This window comes from Pipra filicauda, unplaced genomic scaffold (assembly GCF_003945595.2).
Source record: "Pipra filicauda isolate LSUMZ 115617 unplaced genomic scaffold, ASM394559v2 scaffold266_size1643727_pilon, whole genome shotgun sequence".
NCBI classification, from domain to species: Eukaryota; Metazoa; Chordata; class Aves; order Passeriformes; family Pipridae; genus Pipra; species Pipra filicauda.
The window spans coordinates 1,562,300-1,582,202 of NW_024104383.1; the positions used below are offsets into that span (position 1 = coordinate 1,562,300).

Below are 19,903 nucleotides of genomic sequence, written 5' to 3' on the forward strand. Positions count from 1 at the left end.
TCACACGCTGTGAGTCACACAGACTGCATTCATGGCTTGCTGCTGCACCAGTTCCAAAATAGCTGATGGACACGTGAAGTGGGGTGAGAGGACTGGGAGTGTGGAGGGAGCCAGGTTTGGGTGGGTGGGGATGGTGAGTCAACACTGGCACAGACATGAGCTGTAGGTGGGCATGATGGGGCAAGTCTGAGCCTGGCACAGGACTGCTCCTGCAAACCATCAATAAAGTGACCAAACACAGATTTTTTTCAAATCCGAGGTGTAAAATTACCCCACTGTGCCCAGAGAGATTCAAAGTTACTCTGGGTTTCTCAGTAACCTGGGGGATCAGATCCAAAGATCAGCAAAAAGAAGCCTGAAGTGGGGGGAATCTAATTTAATATCCATCCCTTGTTAGACTCTGCAGCAGCTCTCATTTTATTCCTGCAGATTGTGTTTGCCAAGTCTGTTTTGCTGAAGTGTTGATGGGCTGAGAGCTTGAGGAGAGCACAGGATCACTCAAAACCAGGAGACCCCTCTGACTGCTGCTCCACAGGCCTGGGAGATCCTGGGGAACATCACCAGGTGGGATTTGGATGAAGGAGCAGGGCAAAGTCACTCCTCAGCTCCTATATAGAGACCCCTTCAAACTAAAGGTGAGCTCTTTAATAGCACCAACATTACTTAGTTTTTAAAACAGAGCAGCCTGCAGGAGCTGGAAAGGCCCTGAAGTTCTGTCCCAGGATTTGGGGCAGCTGGTTGTGCCCTGGGTTTGCCTGTGCCAGTCCCAGCCTTGCCCTGTTGGATTTTGGGTTCAGCCCCCCCAGCTGCTCTCCCTGAGTGGGGAGCTCTGTGCCTGAGGGACTGACCCGGCTCAGCCTGGGGCAGCTCCCCCAGTCCAGCAGCCCTAGGATCTGGAATCTCAGGATCACAGAATATCCTGAGCTGGAAGGGATCATCCAGTCCAAGTCCTGTCCCTCCTGGGACACCCCAACAATCCCACCCTCTCTCTCAGAGTGTTGTCCAAACCCTCCTGGAGCTCTGGCAGCCTTGGGGCTGTGCCCACTGCCCTGGGGAGCCTGGTCAGTGCCAACCACGCTCTGGGGGAAGAACCTTTTCCTGAGATCCATCTCAACCTCCCTGACACAGCTTCATCCCATTCCACGCCCTGACTGGCCAGCAGAGCAACTTCCATGTGTTTTTCTTTGGGACAACTGGAGGAAGCAGAAATTTTCCAGAAGTTTCAACCATTTCAAGCTCCACCAAAGCAAAATTTCCTGATTGCAAAGATTCCCTTGGTAACTGGAGGAAGGTGGTCCTGGAGGAGCTCTGTCCCAAGGAGCACAGGTTCAGTTTTGTTCACGTCCCAGGCAGGGCAGGGGGGGGAATTCACCTCTTCAGGGCTCTCATCCCGCCTCCGCTTCGTCCTGTTTCCCAGGAATGACAGGCATTAACAAACAGCACCCAGTGACTTGTGCTACGAAACATTTGTGTTCTCAAGAGCTGAGAGGTGTGTCCAGGGCTCCAAATCCATCCTGTAGTGGGAGATGCAGGTCTGAGGAGCCAGGGACACACCCCAGTTTGCTCAGTGAAAAGGAGCCCGCTATGACCATGCCCTGCACTCCAGGAGATCCCAGGTGAGTGTCCAGGGGCTGGGCCACCTCTCCCCCTCTGCCACAGGGAACCTGGCTCAGGACATGGATAAAATGACCTGAATTAACTAACTCCAAACTCTCCACTGGCTTTCCCAGGCAGAGCAGACCCTCAGTAGTTTTTCGTGTGCTTTGGGTCTGATTTGTATTTTGTGGAGGGTGTTGGTGTGTCTAAATTTGCATGTGAGACATCACCTTTTAGCTTCCCTCCTCTGAGCTTGGTTTTGCAATTAATTTGATTTTTTTTTTTTTTTTGGCTGAAATAAGGTGATTCCTTACACTTGTGGGTGTTCTGAAGACCTTTCCAGAAATGCCTCCTTTATTCCCAACGCTGGGATTTCTCCTTCTGCTTGGTGAGTAGGACCATGGAGTGGAGGGTGTTCCAGGAGGATATTCCATACCAGAGATAATCCTCAGAAGGGAGAATTGTGCTGAAAGACCATTGAATGTTGCTTTGGTGGCTGCTCTAAACCCTCAGCTTTTAGTTATTCTTGTTTGTTATTGGATCTGGGAAGTGAAATATTTTAGGCTTGGTAATAAACAGTGTGGAAAGGCACAACTGGAATTGATTCTCCTCCAGTGATTTCAGAGCTGTCTGCTCCCTGCTCCTGTTGTTGGAGTATCCAGGTGTCTCTGGGAATGCACTTAAGGAATAATCAGAGCTGAATCTGATTAACTGTTAATAGAATCAGAGAATCCTGGAATGGTTTGGGTGGGAAGGGACTTTAAAGATCACCCAGTTCTACTCTCTGCTATGGGCAGAGACACCTTCCACTAGCCCAGGTTGCTCCAGCCTGGCCTTGGACACTTGCAGGGATGGGGCAGCCACAGCTTCTCTGTGAATTATGGCATTCCATTGTGTGTTACAAGTTCCATGGAATTGCCACAGCCTGGGTTCCTGTGCCCTGGCAAGCCCAGGAGTGAAGGCAGTGTTGGGAAGGGCATTGCTGCCACAGGGGGGGATTTGTGTCTCAGGGGGTTCGTGACACAAGATGAGCCTGTGGCCTTGGTTGGAATGTTGTGAGATGAAGAATTTATTGCCATACATGAGGATTTTTGGGATATTGATTGGGATATTGGCTCCTCTGTGATATTGCCCTTCCTCCTCTTCCTCCTCCCTGTGTGGGTGTTTCTGATGCTCTCTCGGCTCGGGGGGACGATTTGCATAATTACACATATTCATAAAAGCTTTCCAAGTGGGGGCCAAAATGATGGATGTTCCCAAGGCCCCATCCTGGGGGGAGCAGGAAGGGATTGTCAGGTGGAAACAGCCCAACTTTGTCCACTGGCAGGGAAGAATGGAATCAAGGCCAGGGAAGAATGGAATCAAGGCCAGGGAAGAATGGAATCAAGGCCAGGGAAGAATGGAATCAAGGCCAGGGAAGAATGGAATCAGGGCAGGGAAGAATGGCATCAGGGCCAGTGGATCCCTGGGCTGATCCCTGGCTGTGGTGCACAAGGGATGCAAGGCAAGGAAGTCCTGGAGAGAAGAACTGTCCCCAGAGGGTTGGTTTTTCCCCTTTCCCTGCCTTTTCCTCTTTGGGGATAGAGATGCAAGACATCCCTCATGTCATCTAAGACACAGCCAGACTGGCCTGGGTGGGTACAGGAGGATCTTGTGTCTGTTCACCCCTCAGAGGTGACAGCAGGAATGAAAATATGTGAAATACTGGGTCAAAAGTGAGAAATAAAATACTGCAGGGAGCTGAGGGATGGTCAGGGTTGGTTGACTCAGACAGGGGCTGTGCTGTGGGAATGAGCCTTATCCTGGATTTGCTCTAAAATCACTGCATGTTGTCTTCCAGGGTGGCAAGGAACTGCTGGAGCTTCTGCTGGGACATACCTGGTAAGGCAGATTTGTGTGTTTAAAATATCAGAGTCCCAGAATGGTTGGGGTTGGAGGGACCTTAAAGCTCATCCATCCACTAGACCCACCCTGCTCAAATCATCAGACAGTCCATCCCATTGGGCCTCACACCTGAGGGCTGGGAACGCTCCCAAACTTGGGACTTTTCAGCTGTTGGAGGCACAGAGCCAGTAAAACATGGGAATTTTGCAGATGGCAAAATGGGAACACTCTGGATGTGGGCATTGGAGCGTTTTCAGGGCACACCCCAGTCCAAATGGTTGCAGCTCACCCGTTTGTCTGTGCAATGATCACAATTCCATGATAACATCACAATTCCATGATAACATCCCCTCTTCTCTCCCTGTCTCCCTGTGCAGTGCTCCAGCTCTGCTGTCAACGGTGAGTTTCTTCCCAAGTGACCTCCAGAAGGAACATTCCCACACGGTTCTGTGTTTGTATTCCTCTCACAATTCCTTTGTCTCTGTTTTTCTCTCTTTTTTGGGGATCAGAGTCTGCCCTGTGTGCCTCAGTGGAAAGGTATGTGACCCACCAGCAAACTGTCTGGGCAGCATTTCCCTTGGGAGTGATCCTGGTTTCTTGGGGAAGCAGGATCCCTCTGAAACCAGGGGTAGGGCCTTTCTCCCCCCACAGTCCCAGGGTTACTCGTGGGCAGGGAGGGCTGTAGTTGCACTTGTTTAAACAGTGAAGGGAAAATACCTTCCTGGGGTTTTGTGTCTGTACAGGACAAAGAAAGGCAGGGCAAGTCCCTGGAGTGTGAGCCAAGAACCTTGGCACTGGTGCCGAGCTTATCTTGGCTCCTGGTGGGGCTTAAGGCTCAAACAGCTCTGCTTCAGGCTTGCATTGAACTTGACTTACACCTGAGGGTCAACACTTCATCTGTGCCCTGTCCCTGCTCCCAGATGGTGGCAGCAGCTCATTCTCATCCCGTGTGGGTTTGTTCTGCTGTGTTTGCTGCCAGGGGTGGTTGGTGTGGCTGCCTGGCACTGCTCCTGCTCCGGGATGGGAACAGGGAATGGCTGTCCCTGCTGGGGGGGGGGACAGGCAGGGAGTAAACCCTGATGCTCAGGGGGGTTCAGATGCCTTTCACTGACTCTCTGGGCTTGGCAGGTGTGCCCTTTGCTGTGTTTGCAGCTCTAGGGCTGAGGGGGTGCCAGTGCCCTGCTGGTTCTGCTCCCAGCTGCCCTCCAGTCCTGCCCCCATCCAGTTCTTCCCCCTCTCCTCATCCAGTCCTGCCCCAGCTCCCCCCATCCTGCCTCAGCTCCTGGCACAGCTGGCCCAGTGATGTCTTTCTTTCCCCCCAGTGTCAGCCAGGAGAAGTTTCTGGAAGCAGCCCGTGGCCAAAGCTCCCCGTGCAGCCTCTCGTTTGCTCAATATGCCTGTGCACAGGTAATGGCAGTGCCCTGCTGCCCCTGGTGCTGGGGTTGTTTTCCTTGGGAATTCTGTCCCTTAGAACAGTCCCAGGCTTGGCTGTGAGTGGAGCAGCCAAAGCCTTGTCCAGGTTTCCCTCCCTGGACGGAGAGAAAATCTGGGATCAAACACACAGGGAGCACCCAGAGCACTGAGCTGTGGTTGTGTCACCTCCCACGTGGGGCTAAACCACCCTGGAGCCCTCTCTGGGCTGGCTGTGGAAGTGGGGAGTCCCTTTTCCAAACCTCTCAAATGAGAAAGTGGGACAAAGAAGTTTTCCAAAAGAAACTGGCACTTAAAAACTGGCATCACAGCACTAAAACAGATCTCTGCCTGACAGTCACCCTGGTCCATTGGGGTAAACCCCAACAAAGGGTGGGAAAAACACAACTGAAAGTGGGAAAAGCACAATTAAAAGTGTGGAAAATATCATCTGGAACATTCCAGGTTTACTTTCTTTCCTGCTTTTGTCATTATCTCTCAGTTGCTGTGCTGCCAGAAATTGCAATTGAATTGACAATGATTTGTATTTGTCCGTAAATATTTCTAATAAAGAGATGACATTTCTCCAAATATTTTGGTGGGGGTTTAGGTTTGTTCTTTTCCAGCTGTTTGTTTGGGTTTTTTTTAATTGAAGAATGTTTGGGAAGGAGAAATTTCCCTATGGATGTTTACACTTTGATCAAATGGCAATATTTGGGCTTTTTTTTTTTTATGAGAAACCATTTGAATAAAGCTTTTAAGGCCACCCTCTACTTGGGGGAAGCACAGAGTAGGTACCAGAAGGATCCAGCATTTGGAACTGGGTGAGCTTAGACTTGCTCCAAGTCAGTGTGGGTTGGATTTTCTTCTGACTCTTCTATCCATGGGTTTGATCATCTCACAGTGCTGAGTCGTGGAGTTCTGGAATGGGTTTGGGTTGGAAGGACCTTAAAGCCCAACCAGTGGCCCCCTGCCACGGGCAGGGACACCTCCCACTAGCCCAGGTTGCTCCAAGCCCCGTCCAACCTGGCCCTGGACACTTCCAGGGATCCAGGGGCAGCCACAGCTTCTCTGGGCAACCTGTGCCAGGGCCTCCCCACCCTCCCAGGGAAGGATTTCTTCTCAAATGCACACATGAGCCACCTGAAGGCCATTCCAGACAGCAGCACCTCTAAACATGACCCACCTTTTGTCACATTTATTTGCATTTCCCTTTTCTCTTTCAGAGAACTTGGCTCCAGGACCTCCAGGATGATTTCCTCATATCCTTATATTCTTGCCTTGCCTCCAAACCTGCCACTGCTGTGGATCCAGAATACTCTGTTCTGTTCTTTTCCAAATATGGTGCTGAGAAGCTTTTGGCCTCCCTGACCACGTTCAGCCAGCGGGTGGGTACCACAGAGCCAACTGTTTGCTCACCACTGGAAGGATTTGGTTAAAATTACCTTAGTTTTTACCTTATCTTAAAAAGAGCATCATTTCAACCAACAGATTTTGCTCATAATGTTCAGATTCACGTGGATTTATGTTGATGTTTGATTATTCACTGGAATTCCTGTGTTTCTCCTCACCTCTTGCTCTCAGTTTTCCCACGTGCCTCTGTCTCTGGAGTGGAGCCTGATCTTCATCAATGGGCTGTGGGAGAAGATGCTGCAAGTGCCAGACATTGAGAGCCCTCCTGTTCTGTCTCAGTGGGTCCATGGGGGACTTCAGCCCTTCCTGGAGGAGCCCAAGGTCTTTGGTTGCCTCCATGGCAAAAATGTGTCCTGTGAGACCTTTCAGCTGCTGTAAGTGCTCCTGTCCCTGATGGCCCTGTGTGACCAGGGCAGTGTCACAGCACTGGGGCTGTGGGGAGGGGAAACCACATTGGGAGCTTTGATAAAGCTTTTTGGTTGATAAAATCAGTCCTCAGTAACAGCCTTCCTGTGAGAACCCAACCCTGACTGCATCAGTATCTGAGATGTTTGCCTTCCTTGTCCATCTGTAGAGTGGCTGCCCTGGATGGACTATACCCTGAGCTTCCAGAGGGAGAGCAGAGGAATCTTTACAGTGGGATCAAATATTATCTCACCCAGAATGGTAAATGACTTCATTTTCTCTAAGAAACCACAGATACTTTAAGCCCCCAGTGTGAGCTCTGCCATGGGCTCAGCTCTGTTACAGGGCTGAGGCTTCCCAGGGCTTTTTGTGAATCTCCAATAGGAACAGGCTGGGACTGTGACAGTGATAAGTGCTTTCAGGAATCATTTCCCTGCCTGAAGGCTTTATTAATCCAGGACTTTTATAAATCAGCACTTGTGTCCCTCGTGAATGGCATTTCCTGCTTTTGCTGGGACAGAACAGGGCAGGGGTTGGTTCTGAGAGCTGAAGAACTGAGCTCAGGAAGGGACCCAGGGAGGACATGCCCAAATTTAATGGCCTGCAAAAACCTTCTGGCAGATTTGTGGGGAGGAAGAAAGAGGCAGGTGCTGAAATGTTTGGAGGACTGTGAAAGAATGAGATATCCGTCCTGTCCCACGGGCACTTGGAGTCTGAACACATGGATTTGAGTGGAATGTGTGACCAGAGGCACTAAGGGAGCTCTGCTGAGTCCTCTGATGGACTGAAGGCTGTTCCATGCTCAGAATCTCCCAAATCCAACCATTTCCTGATTCGGTGTCTGTTTTTCTACCTGTCTGGCTGCAGAATCCAACCAGAAATGCTACAGTGAAGCCATTCCAGGCCTGAATTCCACTGCTTGGTTTAAAAACTACCTTGGATCCTTTATGGAGGATGCCGCAGTTGAGGACCTGCAGCTTTTTGCTGATGAACCAACTGTAAGTGCAGCCTCCTGGTGCTGAGGAACCTCCAGTGGGCAAAACATGCCTGGGAGGGTCATAATCCTGCCCTGGGCAAAATTAGAATCCCAGAATGGTTTGGGTTGCAAGGGCCTTAGAGCTCATCCCATTCCACCCCCTGCCATGGGCAGGGACACCTTTCACTAGCCCAGGTTGCTCCAGGCCCTGTCCAACCTGGCCTTGAATTTCCTGGAGATGCTGCTGGTTGGAATATTTCTCTTGTTTATTTGTGCTAACAGTCACTTCAGTTATGTTCCCCCCCATGGTGATCTCTTGTGATGAGAGGCACTTGCACAGAAGTTGGTTTCATGTGGGTAATTTTGCACAAAACAAACTGGAGTCAGTAAGAGGAACAACCCCAAACTTGATCAAGGTCCCAGTGTATTACTTGAAAACAAAAATTAAACTTCCTCACAACACTAAAATCAGGTGAAAAAAACACATATTGCTTGAAGTGAGGTTGGTTCAAACTGTCAGGATTAAAGCATCCATCTAAATTATTTTCCTTTTTTTTTTTTTTCCTTTTTCACCCTCAGCTTCAAAAATTTGCCAGGGATCCAGTCAATATGGAGATGATCAGCAACCTCACCTTGCCCCGGGAGACAGCTCTGTACTACACCTTCCTGCTGACCTCTGCTCCTGCTTTTCCATTGTCAAGGTACAGGATCTGACAGGATCTGATCTCCTACATCATGGGAAATCAGATCCAGCAGCACCCAGTTGTGGTGCTGTGATTTAGCAAGATTTTGGGTGGTGGTTCTGATGGCTGCTTTCATTAAACCTTTAAAGCATTTTTCTCTTCCTCCAATGATTCCATTGCCTTTGCTCTTGGGGAAGGCTAGATCCCAAGTTCTAAACCTTGGGAAATGATCTCCATGCAGTGTCCTTGCAGGTTTGTCAGGAGCATCCTCAGTTAAAATGAGGCAGGGGAAAGGTGCCCCAGGAAGGAGCATCCTCTGGAAAAAGGGCATGACAGAGCCCCTGTCTCTGGGAATTGCAGCCTCTCCCCCTTGTGTCCCCCCTGCAGTCTCCCAGACAGGTTTCTTTGCTCCCTGAGCCCCTCAGCAGTGACCAACCTGAGCAGGGACGACGCGCTGAGCTTGGCCCAGAGGATCGGGGAGAGCTGCCCCTGGATCCCGGCACGCAGAGGGATTCCCGGAGAGAGAGCTCCCTCCTCCCTGCCGGCACAGGAGCTGCAGGTAACCCATCCCCTGCCCGGCCCCGGGCAGGGCTGAGGATCAGTTCCTGTGCCTCCTCTGGCACCTCCTCCAGGGAATTTGGTTTTTTTGTCCTGGTGTCTGGCTGGGGTTTCATCATCCCACAATTTCCATGGGTGGAGATGGTCCATCAACAGCCTTCAGCATAAAAATTGGAGGCAGAAGTGCAGTGATTTAAGGCATCCAAAGGCTGGAGGTTCCCCTCACTGCTCCCCTGACTCTCCTTTCTGTCCCCGTGGGACCTTTGCAGGTCACATCCTCCCTGCTGAGGAAGGTTGAGGGTTTCTCTCCCGAAATCCTGCGTGCCCTGGGCCAGGCTGCAGTGGGACTGTCTGTGTCCAGCATCCGGAACAGCATCAGTGAGCAGGACCTTGAAGCAGCTCTTCCTGCCCTGGGGGAAGTTCGTGGCTGGAGTGCTGAGCAGTCCAGTGCTATTGTGGACAAACTGCTCCGCTCTGGCTATCAGGTACCAGGATCAGGGCCACAAATTCAGGAGGAATTTCTCCATGGAAAGGGTGGTCAGGCATTGGAAGGGCTGCCCAGGGAGGTGGTGGAGTCCCCATCCCTGGAGGTGTCCAAGGAAGGACTGAATGTGGCACTCAGTGCTCTGGGCTGGGGCAAGGTGGGGATCAGGCACAGGGGGGACTTGGTGATCCTGGAGGTCTTTTGCAACCTCAGTGATTCTGGGATTCTGTGAGGTGCAGCTCACACCTGGTGCTGCCAGCAGGTGATGTCTGGCCCTCATGTCCTTGTGCATTCCCTTGCAGCTCCGGGATGGGCAGAGCCTGGCACAGCTGGGCAGTTTGGTGGGAGGCCTCAACAGCAGCACGGTCTGGAGTCTGTCCCCAGAGGTGCTCCTGGAGGCCATCAAGGTGCCTGAGTTTGCCCAGCAAATGGAGCCCCTTCCCCTTGCTCTGAAAAGGACCTTTGTGGAAAAGGTGACGTGGTTTTTCCTCTTCAGGTGTCACAAATGAGCAAAGCTCCAGGGAGTCCCAGCTGGGAGCACTGCTTACCTGGGGCCAGGTGGGACACACCCCTGCCCCCCCCGGCAGCATTCCATGGGGGTGTCACTGCCAAACAGGATCAAATCCCTGTCACTCTGCCTGTGGAGATGCCCTGGGCCACCAGACAGGGTGTCCTGCTGAGCCTCTTGGGGACGAGGGCACAAGAGACTTGTTTTATGGGGTGGTCCCAGCAACTCCTCTCCAGTGACTTGAAAAGATGCTCTCAGGGAAAGAATGTAAAGGGAGCAGAATTCATTAAGGACTGTACTTGATCTCAGAGGTCTTCTCCAACCGAAATGATTCTATGATTCTAATACTAACATCGTTTGGAGTAAGACTGTGTGAGAAGTGAAGGTGACTTCAAAAGTCCCTTTTTAGGGTTGACTGATCCCTCAGCAATTCATTATTTCATTCCTTCATGTGACTGTGTAGGATTTGGACACCTCTTTGCCTGTTTTCTTGCTGTATTTTGAGCCTTCCAGTTGTACATGTAGTTTCTAAGTTTGTTTTCCATCATCCTCCTGGTAGGAAAGACTGATTTGTGTTTGGGACCAGAGGCTCTGCCTCTGGTTCCTTGTTCTGGAGCAGCTCCATTATTGGAAGGAATGTTATTAGGGAAATGTTAGATGTTATAAGGGCTATAATGTCTCATCCACCACAGGGTCTGCAATGTTCCTTCAGCATCCTGGGACACTGTGTCAGCAGAGAGGGAAGAGATGTCCCTCCTTCATGGCCTGTTCAATATTTTTAGGGCACAAAGCCAAGAGGTGGGAAGCTGATAGGAGACAGAATTGTTCCCATTCATTAGGAATTACCTCGAAGCAGTTCTTCTAGTTTGACAGAATGTGTCCAACAGGGAATATTTCAGTGCTAGGCCTCTGTGAACTGCCCAGATGCTCAGCAGGGGAACTGGTCTGGTTTTCCCAGTTCTCTTTTAGCCACAGTGTTTGATATGTTTTGTTGGGTTATTTTTAAAGATTTCCTCCAGTGTTGTCCACCCTGCTGACCTGGTGAAATACATCCCTGATGCTCTGGCCAGTTACATCCCCAAATCCTTGCTTGTTTTTGGGGAAGAGAAGCCCAGTGTGCAGGATCTCAACAGTAAGCCATGGACCCCAGAGCAGGTACTGGGGGGCTGTGTCCCCTCACCCCTCCCTGGACTTGCAGAGCCTCGAGTCTGCTCTGCAAATCTGCCCAAAAATAGAGATGTTTCTGCTGGAAAACCTTTGACCCTCTGGCTTTGCTCCCCAGGCTGCCATGTTTTTCAGTGATGTGGTAAAGGCAGAGCCTGACTTCAGCAGGTACCAATTTCCTTCTCTCCTTCCCTTTTCCATGTTTGTTTTGATGGCAATTTCCATGTTTCCATGGGGGCTTGTGGCACATCCACCGTATTGAATCTGTAGGAACAGATGGGGATATAATGCAAACCCAAACACAGACATGGAGCATTGGGATTTCCCGGGGTCTCAGCTGCAAAATGTAACCATGAGCCACAATTTCTTTCTAAAGTTATGCCTCTGGCTCAGGCTGCACCTGGAATCTTGCTCCAGATGGCCCCTGTGGAAGGCATTTCTAACCAGGGAATGTGCCAGCCTTCCACAGTGCAATTCCAGGGATTCATTAGTGGGGCTGATGTGGCTTTTGTCATATCTCAGATGAAAAATTATGAAAAGTTATTTATTGTGTCCTGCTTTGAACTCACCTTCCCTGAAGTCCTTGCCCTTCTGATTTCTCTCCTGTCCATGTCCAGGCTCTCCCAGTCTGTGCTCCAAGGTTTCACCTGTGCAGCTGCCAAAGATGTGGAAGCAGGAAGATTTCGGGAGCTGGCCAAAGTCATGAGGAGCAAAAATGTCAGGCTGGGAGAAGACCAGGTAGTTCCCTTATTTCCAAGTGCCATGTTTGATGTTGTCCTGAAGGTACAATGAGGATTGTTCAACACTCTGAGCTTAAGGGACTAGAACAGGGATGTGTCAGGGGAGGTTTAGGTTGGATGTCAGGAAAAGGTTCATCCCTATTTTCTTTCTTTGGAACAGGATAAAATCTTGCTTTTGTTTTATTTTTTCTTATGTTCCATGCTGGTTCTTTCTCTGATTCCATCTCTGGTGTCCTCCCAGCTGAGTTGCTTACTGAGGATGGTGACACTGCATGGGATTCCTGAGGATTTGGACAGTTATCCTAAAGACCTGTTGCTGTTTTTAAGGTAGCTGTGATACAGTTTTCATGTGGTTGCCTTAGTGGGAAATAGAGGGATTAGTTTATAACCAGGATGGTTTGATTAGTTTGATTTATATTTCAGACTTTTCAGGCCTTCCTATGGAGAATCAAAAATCGGATTGCAGAAAGCTGAAGGGGAGGGTAGGGTTAGATGGGATATTGGGAAGAAATTCCCTCCTGTGAGGGTGGGGAGGCCCTGGCACACGTTGCCCAGAGAAACTGTGACTGCCCCATCCCTGGAAGGCCAGGCTGGACAGGGCTTGGAGCAACCTGGGCTAGTGGAAGGTGTCCCTGCCCATGGCAGGGGGTGGGATGGGCTGGGCTTTAAGGTCCCTTCCAACCCAAACCATTTCATGATTCTATGAAAGCTTTCAAAAGGGTTTTAAAGTCTTTCAGATTCAACCATCCAGCATATTAATATAAACACCTTGAAGCAATTTCTGGCTATGAAACCACATGGATATATCTGGATATGAAACCAGTATCAAACCTGAGTACTGTCAGGCCTCCCTGAATGTGCTTCCCCCTCACAACAGCAAAGAAAACAGGCACTGGAGTGGATTTCCTTTTCCCAGTATCTTCCCACTGTGCTTCTGTATCCAGATCTGGAACAGTTTTAGGCTGTGTCCCAAAATAGATTCCTTAAGGTGAACATTAATTTGGGAAGAACACGGACTAGGACTTTTCAGAGAACAACTGCAGGGAGTTTAGTCTGTAGATGTGGAAGATGTTTAGTTGAGCACCCTCAAACCTGACCAGCTGCTCCACATCATTCCCTAGAATTCATGGAGTGTTTGTCTTTCCAGTCCTTCAGACTATGCAGCCACTGGAAGCTGCAGCCAATACTTCAATAACATCGGGGAAGCAAATCTTGATGTTCTGCCAAGAGAGTCCCCTCAGAGGAAACAGCTTCTCCTGGAGGCTCTGGCATGTCTGGTACGTGGGGAGGGACAGGTCTGCAGGAGGGTTGGGGTCCAGGAATGCCCCTCCCCTGTGCCAGCCAGGCCTGGACATGCCTGGTCTTGTGTTATTCCAGAAAATCCCTGGCACACAAATAAATGAGGAAGATGCCGAGATCCTGGGCCGTCTGGTCTGTGACCTGGGGGGGGAATACATCAGGAATTCGGGGGGGATTTTGCTGAAGGACCTAAGCCAGTGTGAATCTTTCCTGCCTGACCAAGAAGAAGCCATTAGGGATGTCATCAGCAGTGGGAACACCACATTTGGGTATGAAATGTTCTTCTGGATGTCAATAAACAGTTCCCTTAATCAAACCCAATTTTCTGTTAAGACCTGAGTGAGCTCCAGCCAACCAGCCTGATCCAAAACCCAAATAATTTATTGCTTTTGAGCCTTTTACTTTAATTTATTTGAACTTCTTTCAGCTGAAAGGCTTGGGTGAAATTCTACTGAAAAATAAGTTTGTTGCTTCTGTGTCTCTCTTGCTCTGGTTATAAAATCTTTTCCTCTGGTCTGTTTTTTATTAACCAAACTTCTCTGACTGTCCTGGTGTACACAGGTGAGTTCAAGCTGTTTGTCAGCCCCAGACTTTCAGGAAACATTCTGCTTCTACCTGCTTGATAAATCCCTGGCTGATTCCAACAGAGGGAGACAAATATTTCCCTCCCTCTTATCAGGTGCCCTGAGATCTTGGCACTGAGTTGGGTGATATGAGCAATAGAAATTCTTTGGGTTTCATGCCTATGAAAAGCAGGTATCAGTTAAATGCCATTTGCCCTGATTCATGTCACTGTCACCTGTCCTGCCCTGCTGGAAGGAAGTTTGGTGTAACAGGAAGGGATCAAGGTGTTTTAGGATTTAAATCTTGTGATCTTGTGCTTTCTTGACGTCAGGTGTTACAGGGGCTTAATCCTGGCAGCTTTTAAGGTGTGGTTTTTTTGTTGTTGGTTTTTTTTTTTTGGTTTTTTTTTTGTTTGTTTGTTTGTTTTTTTGTTTTGTTTTTTTGTTTTTTTGATTTGTTTTGTTTTTTTTTGGTTTTTTTTTTTTTTTTTTTTTTTTTTTGTTCTGCTCTTCCTTGAAAGCTGATCCCAACTTGCTTTTGTCTGCAGGCCTCCTGCAGCCTGGTCAGCCTTCACCCTGAGGGACCTCTCGGGGCTCATCCCTGTGTTTGATCACAACATCTTGCAGGAGATCCCCAAGGTGGGTTTTCAGACAGGGAAGCCCTCCTGGCTCTTGAAGTGTGGGAGGAATATGCTGGGGGTTGTTCAGCCGTGTGCTTTTCAGTAGTTTCCTCTTTTAAAAGAGGTCTGGTGCCAAAGGGGATGATGGTCTGGGAGAAGTGAGGGCTGATGGAGTTGACAGCCTGGAACTGCAGATCCAGCTCTCTGTCAACCCCTTCCTGTCACTGCAGGGAGAGCACCAGAGAGGGAAAACAGCAGTAAAATACACACAGTACCTCGTGAGGAGGTAAAATCACTCGTGAGGGGGTGGGATATGTGGAGTGCAAGCTTTAAAAATTTGCCTTTTTCGCTCACCAAGGAGAGATCTGCGGGTGTGCTGCCCAGGGCACCTCGACAGGGATCTTTCAGGGTGTTGTGCTGGAGGTGCCCCCAGGGCTGCACCATCCCCCTGATGGAACGTTTTCCTTGCAGAATTCTCTGACCCTTTGGCTGAAGAACTTTGCCCGGGATTCCCCCCTGTCCAGGGAGGAGTTGGCCACCGTCGTGGGGGAGCTCCTGCCCACCAGGCACAGGAGGGCCGATGGTATGGGAGCTCCCTGGGTCCAGAAGGGCAGCATTCCCACCGGGGTCAGGGTTGTCCTAGTGTTGTGGGTGTCCCTAAATGTGTATGGAGCACTGGGGGGCAGGACAGCCGTGAGGAGGGTGGGACCCTGGTTGCACACCTGTCCATCCCCAGCAAGGGGGCATCTCCATGAAGAACTTCTCCATGGAAAGGGTGGTCAGGCCTTGGCAGGGGCTGCCCAGGGAGGTTTGGAGTCCCCATCCCTGGAGGTGTCCCAGGAAGGCCTGGCCGTGGCACTGAGTGCTCTGGGCTGGGGGACAAGGTGGGGATGGGGCACGGGGGGGATCCATGGGCTGGGAGAGCTTTTCCAACCTTAATGATTCTTGGATTCAAAGCTTAAAGCCAAAGGATTTAAGCCAGAGCTGCTTGCTCCAGCAGGTTGTGACATGGAGATAACGGAGGAGATGCTGAGCACTGACCTGATGCCCACCTACTACAGCCCCCGGGAGCTCCGGGCCTGCCTCAGGAACATGTCCCTGGAGAACCAGGTCTTCCTGGAGAACCACCTCTCCCAGGTCCTCAGCTACCCCTTCAGTGTGGAGCAACTGCAAGTGCTGAAGGACTACCTGGATGAGGTAATGCCAGCCCAAAGAATGGCAAATGTCACAGATGAGATTGCTCAGGGACTTGTCCAGTTAAACTTAGTACCTCCAAGGACTGGGGCTCCATCGTCTCTTGGGGCTCCTCTCCCAGTGTTTGACCACTTCACTGTGAAAATATCTATTTCTTAATATCTAACCAGAGTTTTCTTTGTTTGTTGGGCCTTGGCCTTCACTGTGCACCTCTGAGAGGAACGTGGCTCCACCCTCCCTACCATCTCCTATTAAATAGTTGAAGGCAGCAATAAAATCCTCACCTAATCTTCTCTTCTTCAGACTAAAAATCCGGGTCCCTCAGCCCCACTTTGTAGCCATAACAGTGGTGTTTCCACAGAGGTATCCTGATGGTTATCCCGAAAGCCTCCTCTCCAAGCTGGGTCCCCTCACCTCTCTCATCACCCCTGAGGAAATTTCCACATGGAAGATGAACTCAGCTGATGCCCTGGCTGCCTTCCTGAAAAGTCAGCCCCCAGATCTCCTGGTAGGGACTCGGCTTTGCTTTCCTACTGATGTTTCCTTCCTGGTTTGGGAGCTGCTGGTTTAGGATTAGGGCTTGAAGATGGTTGAACCATCCTTGGTCCCCCGGGGTTGGGTGGCCCATCCTTGAGGGCCAAACGGGCAGAGTTGAAACGATCCCGGTTTGTTTTTGCAATTATTGCATGTTCTCCTTTGGGGGGTGAAAACACGAATCCTGATTCGATCCCATTAATCAAATTAAATGTGTTTGCAGGCCTCAGCAGTGATCAAACGTTATGTTGAGCTGGGCAATGCCCTGAATGCCACTGCCCTGGATGCCATCGGGACCAGATACGTGTGCCTGCTGAACACCACGGAGGTGCAGGCCATAGAGCCCAGCAGCCTCAAGTGAGTCACAAACTGGGATGTTCTTGGCTTCTTGGAAAAGCACTTTTCCATCAGCAACTGCAATTTCCTTTTTTTTTTTTTTTTTGCTCTACACAGTGAAAGGAAATTTAGGAAGGAACTCAGTACCTGCTCTCTGTCCAGGTTTAACACCTGCTGGTCTCCATCCTGCTGGTCTCTGTCCTGCCAGGAAGGGCTCAGATTTGCAGTCAAACCCTCTTTATGGCAGCTCAGCTGGCAGCAGATTGCCCTGCTTTTATCTGGGGGCAAAAGATAATTAATTAAGTTTAATTTCATAAATCATTGAATCAGTTAGTTTGGAAAAGACCATTAAGATCATCAAGTCCAACCATCAACCAGGACCACCAGGTTCACCACTAAACCATGTCCTCAAGTGCCACACCTGTGCCACTTTCTTGGACATTTCCAGTTTAAATTCCTTTGAAAGACTGGTAAATGAAATTAATTAATTACAGCTTTGCAAACACAGAAACTTACTGTTCACCATCAGAACCTTCCTAACTTTGAAGACAAATCCTTCTGAGCAGGAAACTGAGCCATTATTTTCCCCTCTCAGCTTCTCTCCACACATCTTCTGTCTGCTGGGAAGAGGGGGTTACCTGTGCTGTGCAGAGAATCCCAGAGATACACTCAGGAGAGGTGAAAATTTATACAGGTTGAGGATAATAAAAGCTTTTTTCACCCTAAATCTTTGTTTTTCTGCAGACTGGTGTCTCTGAATCCTTCAGCCTGTTCACAACGGACCAAAGACCTCTTGTATGAGAAAGCCAAAGAAGCTTTCTATCCCCAGCAAGTCTTTCCTGCTTACTACGAGCTGATTTTACCTTATCTGGGTATGAACCAGTATGTTATGGGGGAAGAGGGGTCTCAGCCACGAGCTGAATGGGTATCAAAATCCATCAGAGTTCTGGGAATTTTCAAAGCCATGTTGTTCAAAGTTTGCCTTTCCAACCTGTAGGTGGCATAAAATACTGTTGAAAGATTCTGTACCTGACTTAAAGTTGCCCAAATCAATTGTCAGACTGTCACAGGGAAAATCAGACTCTCTCCCAGCCCTTCTCCATGGCACAAACCAGACTTTCTTTTTCCCTCTTAAGCTAAGAATTTATTCCCAGCCTGAGCAAACTCTTCCCACCCCTCTGTCTGTTGTCTGGCATTGCCACAGATTGGTTTAATTCCCAAAACATCAGTAAGTCCCAGAAAAAAGGAGTAGCATCCACATATTTTGCAGCTGGGACTCTGGTAGGAGCCCCATTCCTAATAAATTTTGAAGCCATCCTTGTAGCTCCAGCTTGTGCAGATACAAGCACAGCTCACTTGGGGGCTTCCATGCTCTGATATTCTTCTTCTCTTTGGTCCCAGAGGGGGCTCCTGGTGAAGATCTCAAGGCTCTGAGCCAGGCCAACGTGAACATGAACATGAACACTTTTGTGAGTTTAAGAAGAGATGCTTTGATGGTGAGTTGGAGTTGGACCTTGGAATTGTTGGATTCCTGGTGTTTGTGTTTTGCTGAGTAGTTGGGTTTGGTTGCCTTGTCCACTGATGGAAATCAGGAGTCATTCCATCAAACCCAGAATGATGCTGGACTGGTAGAAAGTGGAGAACTGGCCTGAAGCTTCTTATGAAGTCTCATTTGGAGTCCTAGATGGCAGCTGAGCCAGCTGAGTTCCTCCAGAGCAGGCTCATAGCACTGGTGACAGGAGCAGGGGACAGGTGTCCACTAGACCACGGTCACAGCTGTGTGACAGATCTTCTAACCACACTCTTGGCAGTAATGTCATCAATTTTGGGAGAAATCCCAGTGATTTGGGCAGGGACTGGGGCCCCCAGTTGAGTTGAGGAGACTTGTCATCAGAGGACAACAGAAATAGCCTTTGAGGAACCATCGTGTTCATTCCCCAACCCTGAGGGAAGATTGTCCTGAGGGGAACCATGACAGGAATTTGTCTTCCTTGCTCCTCCCACTTCTGCCAATAGGAACCTCACCATTTCCTTGGCCAGAGTTGTCATTTTCTTGGCCAGATGTGTAATTTCCATTCCTACATTTCCACCCCTAACTCCTGCTCTGGGATTCCTCCTAGAGCCTGACACCCCGTGAGGTTCAGGGCTTGCTGGGGATCAACCTCCCAGACCTGGCCAAGTGGCAGTACAGGTCTCCTGTCCGGGAGTGGATCCGGGTACAACAACAGTCCCAGCTGGACCAGCTGCACATTGGGCTCACGGGGGGAACACAGGAAGGCTACATCAACCTCGTCACTCCCAAATTCCCAGGTGAGTGTTTTCAGGACCTCTGAAGGCTGGGTTGGGTTTTAAATACTTGTTTTGGGGTTACAACAAAGAGAAAAACTGGGGCAGCAAGTTCAGCTCTGCTGAGGAGCCTGAAGCCCTGTAATCCCACTGGGAGCTTCCTCACTGGCTGAACATCCCAACCGAGTGAGCGCTCCCAGGGCCTCCTCCTCTGGGGTGTGTTGGATTTGGGCTTAGAATCATGGAATCACAGAATGGTTTGGGTAGGAAGGGACCTTCTAATTCCAAACCCCCAAACTTGACTCGGTGGGGCTGTGAGAAAAGCCAAGGTAATCCCTGGATGGGGCATGAGGAGATGTTTTCCCCACGGAGGAGCAGCTCAGTCGCTGGTTCCTTTGCACTAATGCCCCTCTTTGTCCTCCAGCACCATCCTCAGCCCCTCTGGGTGCCATGGCCATGGCACTGCACCTCCTGCCTGCCCTGCTCCTCACTTTCCTCATGATGTCCATCCTATCCTGACCATCTTCTCTCCAGAGGAAGCAAGACCAGGGGTTGGTTCCATCCTGTGACCTGCTCTGAGGCCTGTGGGCACCTCCAGCCTGGGGCTGAGGGGTGCCCAGAGCACCAGGCAACTGGGATCAGCCCAGGAATCACTTCTAGGTACTTTTGTCTTTCAAATCACTCGGAAAAACCCAGTTGTGTCTGAAGGGAAGATTCCAGACTCTTCAGAGCAGGACCTTTGCCTTTGGTAGAGCCCAAGTCCAGGTCAGCCCCAACCACAACACTGCAACCCAAACCACGTGCATGTTTTACTGGGGGGTTTAAGGTTAAAAATGACATTTCCCAGAGCCTGATCTCGTGACACTGCCAAGACCTCAGAGTGGAAGGGAAGTTTGCTGGCTGATTGTAAATAAATCATGGAATTAAGTAAAAAAAATGCTAAAGCAAAGTTGCTGTTGTCTGCTCTTCCTTCAGGCTGCCAAAATTGAGTGGGCAGAGCCCCCAGAGCTGCCTATTACTTTTCCTTGGTTGATTATTCAACACTTAAGAGCTGAGGGTGTTCACAGCTTCCTCAGGGGGAGGGGAAAAAACTTTATAGGTTTTAAACAATTTGTTCCCCCACTTATTGGGAATTTCTGTCCAAAAAATGCCTCAGTACAACCTGTATCCAGTCCCTGACAATCCCCTTTCCCCCAGGGAGGAGAGCCTGGAGGAGAAAGAGGGATATAGATATCTATATAAAATAATCT

The 19,903-nt window shown here is 49.8% G+C and overlaps 1 protein-coding gene across 1 annotated transcript; it reads left to right on the forward strand.

Moving 5' to 3' along the window:
* Window positions 1–1,238: 1,238 nt before the first annotated feature.
* On the forward strand, window positions 1,239–19,546 carry MSLN (mesothelin). Its single transcript, XM_027736155.2, has 30 exons — window positions 1,239–1,326; window positions 1,418–1,616; window positions 1,899–1,984; window positions 3,437–3,477; window positions 3,858–3,879; window positions 3,990–4,017; window positions 4,803–4,887; window positions 6,117–6,278; window positions 6,475–6,677; window positions 6,878–6,969; window positions 7,576–7,706; window positions 8,264–8,385; window positions 8,755–8,926; window positions 9,195–9,410; window positions 9,712–9,882; window positions 10,926–11,072; window positions 11,200–11,249; window positions 11,699–11,819; window positions 12,063–12,148; window positions 12,969–13,098; window positions 13,199–13,389; window positions 14,232–14,322; window positions 14,775–14,886; window positions 15,301–15,500; window positions 15,859–16,005; window positions 16,255–16,388; window positions 17,112–17,239; window positions 17,769–17,863; window positions 18,488–18,677; window positions 19,078–19,546. The coding sequence occupies exons 3-30, from the start codon at window positions 1,942–1,944 to the stop codon at window positions 19,170–19,172; spliced, it is 3,405 nt and encodes a 1,134-aa protein (XP_027591956.1). The 5' UTR covers window positions 1,239–1,326; window positions 1,418–1,616; window positions 1,899–1,941; the 3' UTR covers window positions 19,173–19,546.
* Window positions 19,547–19,903: the final 357 nt, after the last annotated feature.

Excerpts from the sequence above, each read along its gene's own strand:
- MSLN (XM_027736155.2), top strand. The coding sequence starts at position 1,942 with ATGCCTCCTTTATTCCCAACGCTGGGATTTCTCCTTCTGCTTG. Across the intron at positions 8,386-8,754 it reads CCTGCTTTTCCATTGTCAAG|TCTCCCAGACAGGTTTCTTT; the intron begins GTACAGGATCTG and ends TCCCCCCTGCAG. Across the intron at positions 9,883-10,925 it reads AAAGGACCTTTGTGGAAAAG|ATTTCCTCCAGTGTTGTCCA; the intron begins GTGACGTGGTTT and ends TTATTTTTAAAG.